Here is a 6,952-nt window from a genome sequence, read left to right on the forward strand (position 1 = left end):
GTAACATGTAACAGCTGAGCTGTTCCAGATGACCGTTGTCGACGGACGCGTGCTTCGATATCGCAGCATGGGGCACATCTCACTTAAATGCTGTGAAGCATCTCCGGCATCCCGTATGTGTATCCACAATCCCACTCTCAACGAAATCACCATCATTGTTGGGCCCAGTGGTACTAGAAACCACACCGTTGCGCAGCGCCTTCTCAAAGTGTCGGGGCCGAAGGCAGGCGAATGAGCCTTGTCGAACGGGGTGCCTCAAACGCGGTCCCATGCGCATGGGATTGTCATCCCGAAAAGCGGCCGTTTGAGACTCGAGAGTGCCAGCCAGCGTTGCCGGTAAACGGGACTTTTCTGTAACGAGGGAGGAGGCTGAGAACCTTTTCGGGCTGTGCTTATGCACAAGATCGCGATGAACTCGTTTTATAGACAGAGATGCTCCTGGAGGGCCTTCCATCCCGATCTACATGAAACAAATTAGCTATTGCTCGTGCTCGACCGAGAAATCTGCAGGTTATACATTATCGGTACGTCGTTTTCTGGCTTTTTTAATTTTGTTTGAACCCACCTCATCGCTTTTGAACAGGCTAAGCAGTCTATGTTACATATTTACGCTCTCACATTCGAGGTTATTTGTCGAACAAGCCCGCTGTTGTGATTTTTTGCAGTTCAGCCTTCAACCGCCCCATTCGTCCGGAGATCGGGGGGCACCTAGGAGAACGAGCTGGACTCTGGTTCCGATCCTCTTGCGCAAACCTTCATCTTTCCCGGATTCGTCTGCTACCCATGCCTCTCTTACTTCCATGAAGTCACCTTCGGCGCCCAATAAGTGTCAAGCTTGGAGGCGTCGCGTTCTAGGCATTATTGGACGAGGTTGCAGAGGGGCCTTTTGAGGTTGGCTTCGCTTTTTTTTTTTTTTCATGGGGAGATCTAGAAGAAACTGATTACTGTGTCTTTTAGAATATCCGTGGTGTTAGGCGTGTGCCATATCGCGGATCAGGTTATCTTTAGGTTCCAGTTACTGCTGTAATCGACAAAGCCTCAGTGCTGATGTCCCGGGGTCTTGAGCGTTGCACCTAGGACCTGACAAGTGGTTTCATTCATCTCGCAGAAGCGTTCGTCGGAACGATTCTCATCTCCCGTGGAACGTGGTAGCATCTTCCTCCAGATGGTTGAAGTCCCTCATGTTCTGGCGTTCACTGTGACGATTGGCTCTCAGCTCATGGCTTTCGGTACGTCTCTCATTTTGAGACTACATTCTGGTTCTGACTTCACTAATCACAGCTGAGGAGATTGTGAAGTTTGTACAATATACCAAACGACTTATCCACTTCGGTGACTCGTCCTGATAAATCCTGCGTCCTGAACTTTGCAACATCACCTACAAAAAGGTTCACTTCTCTTATCCAGAGAATTCTGAAACCACCGCCCTCAGGAGTTTCAACCTCACGGCAGACGATGATGGAAGTGCCGCAATCGTTGATGTCTCGGGCTCTGGCAAATTCGCCATGATCGCCTCTCTCCAACGTCTGTACGAACGTACCTCTGCTTCAGTCGCTGTCGTGCTCAATGACCTCCGTGATGTGGCGATTATGCACCACCACGACCACGTCTCCGTGGTCTCCCAGTACCGCAGATTCTTCGGAGCGTGCAGGGGGAGTACTCTTATGACCACTTTTTCATTTTTTCCCATATATGCGTCATTAATCATTACTCCATCTTCCGTAGTCTAACGCACACACCAGTACATATTTGCGACTGTGTAGTAGCAAAATTAGATCGTTAATTATCCCATGCAAGCAATGAGCTCAACCACGTGGATCTCCATAGAGGTGTTGGTGCGAGCTGCGTAAGTTCCAACTTCTGCCGATCTTTTGCCACCTTGCCGCGCCTCTCACGCAGGTCGTTTCGTAACTTGTTCAACTCATCGTAGTAAGAATTGTCCTCCAAACCAGACGCAGCTTCCAACTGCTTAACAAGCCCTTCAATATGTTGCACATGATCCGCCTCGAGCTGGGCCAGCTGGCTGGCAAGCTCGCGACCTGCCGCAGTTTGAAATAAAGTCTTCCGACTTCGAATCTCTTCGACGATTTGAATCTTGTCGATAGCAGTAAAGTCAAGGACAGAAGATATGAGCTTCTTTGCGGACTCGAGAGTATTATAGTGGCGATAGAGCTGGGCCCCATTGTCGGTAAAGTCTTTGAAATAGCCGCTGAGCTGAGTCTCAGTCTTCTCCGCGGCTTGCAATTGTTCCTTGTGAACTTCGTCCCATCGTGTGGTGACAATAGCGACGTTCTTCATGGCGGAGGGCCCACAAAGGGAAGACATCATACGAATGTTGCGCTTTGCAGTGCCGCTAATGCGGACGTCGGAGATGCGGTGGAAGTAGATTAAACCATGCAACGTCTTCCCCTTGTGCCTTCCAAGTCAAGAATAAAATTATCACAAGAACTTCTCAAACGTAACGAGAATGCGTACTTTTTTATTAAGAAGTTAGTTATATCTTCAAGGAGTCTCGAATCGCTCATGTTCGGTCGGTTGTCGTCAAAGCCAGGGGTGTCCACCATGACCACATATTGGTGCTTGTGATAAAATGAAAAGCTCTGAATTTCACTTGTTTCGGGGTCGATACCCCCTCCGATCTTGATATCTCTATTCTCAGTAAGAAGCTTTATGAACTGGTGCCCTTGAAGATCAGATGGAGAAATTACTACACAAAACCAGGGCTCACTGAAGATTTTCCGGTGCCAGTCATCCCCATGAGGCTAGCGACGAGACTTAGCGGTCCCCGATGGAAATTAGTAGAGTTTCCTTGCTTACAAAATGACCTTTGCACCAATGGGTTCGTCAATTTCGCAACGATAGTCGAAAGTTTTTTTTTTTTGTCGGTTGGGTAAGTCTAGACCTTAGTTGTTTTCATCCATGGGAGTTGGCAATCGAAAAACATACAGAAGTCAGAAGCGAAGCGCTTAGCGCTGCCTCCTAAAAGGAGTTACATACTACTTGGGAGTTTAGTGCAGTTGAGTTACTCACCCCCTCTTCCTCCTCCAATATCGTAGTCTGGAATAAGAAGGTCAAGCGCCTGACCGACTCTGCTGCTAGTATATGCGTCGTCTTCCAAGAAAGAAAAAGTCAGGTACGAAAGAGGATGAGTGGTTGATTTTCTTACCAAAGTATTTGCGAAGGCCCATGTTGCCAAGGTGGATTCGGAAGCTCAACGGAAAGAAGGTGGCACCATACATTTAAGGTCATGGCTATACGTCGGCACCGCACCTGGTCGTGGCTAAACATGTGGAGCCAATGTGGAGTCCGAGCATGAGCCTGAGAGCGCAACGTGTGACTTCAAATCAAAGTGTAACACTGATTCAAAAAGTTGGCGCAAGCGTCTTCCACAAATTACGTGCAAACCGCGTTTCTCCTCCATATCTTCTATGGATGGCTTCAACAACTTCCCACACCCAACTAGTGTTTCAGAAACATCCGAGTCCATAAATATCGATCACTGGCAGGGCCCAGTGCCGCACGACTGCTGCGAGGACTGAAGTGAGTGTTCTATCACGACGAACAGCAGGGTCAACCTGACTGGCATGAACTTTGCTGCGCTCAGTGAACTAGTAGTAGGCGAATTTGAATTGTTTCATGATCAGGTGGGTTCAACGCTGTGAAACGGATGTTCTCACATTATGAGATCGCCGCGTCTTCAAGCAGTCTGGAGGCGCACTCAAGGCTGTTGTCAACTTCGCCATGCACTTGCATCGCGCCATCGAAAGTTTCGATATGGGGCCGTTCTTTCTATGTCAACCCTCAATGAAAAGAATACAATCCTCCAAGATGGGAGGATTGAATCGGCCGCGTCACATCTGGGGATTCCCCAGGTGGGCAGCCACCTTGCGTTCCTTCCCCAGTGCCCTGGCAGAATTACATGCACGCCTTCACTCTATTCACGAACCATTCCATCTGGAATACACGTTCCGATTGGGGAAGATCTTTCACGACCTAACTTTTCGTCTGTCGAAAAGGCAAGTGCGGCCTTTTTCGGGTGAGGGTCAGAGGCAAGATGTGTACTATTTACGACATGCTATGTCACAAATTGGCGCCTCCGAACAGATATCGCTTCTCCTTTCTATGCGCGCAACAATCCACATGTTTACCCACGAGTTGACATAGCATGCCAACATATAAGCCTGTCTTTCTCTTTGATCCTCAAATTCTCAAACTTAGGTCGGCAACATGTATTTCAATGCTGCACACTCTGGTGAGCGATTAGGCTATATCCTCCTTCGTACCTGACCCCCTTCCAGGAACCAGTATGTATTTTTGTTCATTTACCCTGGCACCCGGGGGCTCTGACTCCACAAGATCAACCCTCAGATACACAAGACGGCTCTGATGCCGAACCCACCGGTGCGAAGGTCATTGTGTAAGGAAGAAGAATCTGTGTTCCACGGCAGACCGCTAAATTTCTTCCCAGCCTCATGGGAATGACTGGCACTGGAAAGTCATCGGTGAGTCTTTTCCGTGTAACAAATTCTTAGTTCTGATCCCCAAGACATCAGTTCATAAAGCTTCTTACTGGGGATGAAGGTGTCAAGGTCGGAGAGACCCTCGAACCCGAAACTAGTGAAATCAAGAGCTTTCTATTTTTTCACAATCACCAATGCGTGTCCTTGGTCGATACACCTGGTTTCGACGACAGCCGACCAAACATGAGCGATTCGAAACTTCTTGACGATATAGCTGAGTTCTTGAAAAGGAGGTATGTGTTGCGGTCATTTTTCATAAATGCCTATAATAATTCTATCCTTGACTTGGGAGACACCATACAAAGGCCGTGCATGGTTTTATGTACTTTCACCGCATCCGCGACGTCCGCGTTGGTGGCGCCGCAACGCGCAACATTCGTATGTTTTCTTCTCTTTGTGGACCCGAAGCCATGAAGAATGTCGCCATTGTCACCACAAGATGGGACGAATTACATGGTGAACAACAACTTCAGGCCGCGGGGAAGACCGAGAAGGAGCTCCTCGGCCACCATTTCGAAGATTTCATCGACGGTCAAGCCCAGGTCCATCGCCACGACAATACTCTCGAGTCCGCACAGGCGGTCATGTCTTCTCTCCTCCGCTGTCCGCCTATTGGCGACATTCGAGTAGTTGTTGAAATTCTCCATGGTAAAACCTTGCCTGAAACTGATGCAGGTCTCGAGCTCAAGGAACAGCTGGTTCAACTCGTGAGTCATTACGAGGATGAGCTCAAGCGTCTGTCCATCGAGTTCCAAGCCGCTATTAAATTCAATAAGGAGGCCCATGAGGAGGAGGTTGCGAAGTTGCGAATGGAGCTTGAGAAGGTGAAGAAAGACCACGAAGCCTTGTTGGGGAAAGCTAAGCGCGTACGCACTAAGCGACGGGAGGTGTTGTTTCGGGTTCTGACACGGCGAAGGGCGTAGTGACTATGTCTTACTTACCTTCTTGCCACACACTATCCCAGATCCACACCGCCCACATCAACCTTTAAACAGTTTGCGCATCCGAATCTGCCATCCATATCACGTCCATTCCTGTATCAGCCAGTGTCCCATATACTCGTGTTTACGCCTCCTGTGCGACTTTCGCTGTACTAGGAGACACTAGTACGATCGGTAGCATTATGAAAATATGATGACGAGGAAGATGAGAGTTCCGAGAAGGAATGCACTAAATTATAAAGCCAATCAGAACGGACGGAAACTCGTTTATGGGAAGGTTGCTCATACACACTGGTGGGACACAGCGAATGAGTTTTCTTTTCCTCGTCAACTCCACCTCCTCACTTCCCCTGAAGAAGAGCGGACGGAAGTAAACGCCGCAACATCTACCCCTAATTCCACACAAACTCTTGGTCTTTCTTGCCATCTCATCCATCTCCTTCCACCTCGCGGAAGGGTTCGTCGGAATGGTCCTCATTCTCCGTGGAACGTGGCAGCATCTTGGTTCTTCCTACAGATGGTCGAAGTCCCTCATGTTGTGGCGTTCAAGTTCGACACTGTGACGAGTGGCTAATTTGGCTCTCGTATTTTGTGAAAACATTCTGGTTCTGACTTCACTAATTACAGCTGACGAGATTGCGAAATTTGTCCAATATGCCAAACGACTCATCCACCTTGCATCCGCCTCGATGGCTCGTCATGATGAATCCTGCGTCCTGCCAGCGTACTTTGCAAGATCGCCTTCAAAAACGTTCAGTAACTTCAGTTATCTTATCCAGAGAAGTCAGAAGCCACCGCCCTCAGGAATTTCAACCTCGATGGTGGAAGTGTCGCAATTGAAGTTGATGTCTCGGGCTCTGGCAAATTCACCATTGCCTCTCTCCAACGTCTCCACGAACCTACCTCTGGTTCGTCCTCAATGACCTCCGCGATATGGCGATCATGCGCCCCCATGATCACGTCTCCGTGGTGTCCCAGTGCCGCAGATTCTTCGGAGCTTGGCGCGCAAGGGGAGTAGTGTTGGAGCAGCGAGTATGAGGGGTAGTGGTTGAGTGAGAAGGTAATGAATTCGGGGACTCTCAGTCCCCCTTGTATACTACAAACATATGTAACTAGAATATACTACAAACTACTATAACTATCTACAGTGTCCTATATGAGACTAGTACGTGCGCGTATGCACGGGATCGGCATACCGGAGTTGCCGGTCCGCCTCGACTATTCAACAAGTAGTAGATTGGGGAGTAGTAGTGATCATTGTAATGAGTTGTCAAATTGAGTGGTGATAACCCTAGACGTTTCTCTCCGTGTGCATCATCTCAGGATCGACATCACCTTTGTTGCTCTACACTCCATTTTCTGCGATTACTTGGGATGATCTGCAATTACAATATTTTCAATGTATGCGTAGTACCTACTTGCGACTGTGTAGTAGCAAAATTAGACCGCTATTTCGGACGTCTTTCTGTAATCAACGAACGAAGCTGCTGA

The 6,952-nt window shown here is 48.5% G+C and overlaps 2 protein-coding genes across 2 annotated transcripts; one reads left to right on the plus strand and one right to left on the minus strand.

Annotated features, from left to right (window-relative positions):
• Positions 1 to 1,779: 1,779 nt before the first annotated feature.
• On the minus strand, positions 1,780 to 3,188 carry LACBIDRAFT_298188 (uncharacterized protein; the record flags this gene model as incomplete). Its single annotated transcript, XM_001881641.1, has 7 exons — positions 1,780 to 2,416; positions 2,476 to 2,675; positions 2,729 to 2,762; positions 2,818 to 2,896; positions 2,947 to 2,979; positions 3,031 to 3,111; positions 3,167 to 3,188. 7 exons carry the CDS (start codon positions 3,186 to 3,188, stop codon positions 1,780 to 1,782), a joined length of 1,086 nt encoding a protein of 361 aa, XP_001881676.1.
• A 1,284-nt stretch (positions 3,189 to 4,472) lies between these two features.
• On the plus strand, positions 4,473 to 5,443 carry LACBIDRAFT_298189 (uncharacterized protein; the record flags this gene model as incomplete). Its single annotated transcript, XM_001881474.1, has 3 exons — positions 4,473 to 4,502; positions 4,554 to 4,753; positions 4,813 to 5,443. The coding sequence occupies 3 exons, from the start codon at positions 4,473 to 4,475 to the stop codon at positions 5,441 to 5,443; spliced, it is 861 nt and encodes a 286-aa protein (XP_001881509.1).
• Between the last annotated feature and the right edge of the window lie 1,509 nt (positions 5,444 to 6,952).

This window comes from Laccaria bicolor, genomic scaffold (assembly GCF_000143565.1).
Source record: "Laccaria bicolor S238N-H82 LACBIscaffold_13 genomic scaffold, whole genome shotgun sequence".
NCBI lineage: Eukaryota > Fungi > Basidiomycota > Agaricomycetes > Agaricales > Hydnangiaceae > Laccaria > Laccaria bicolor.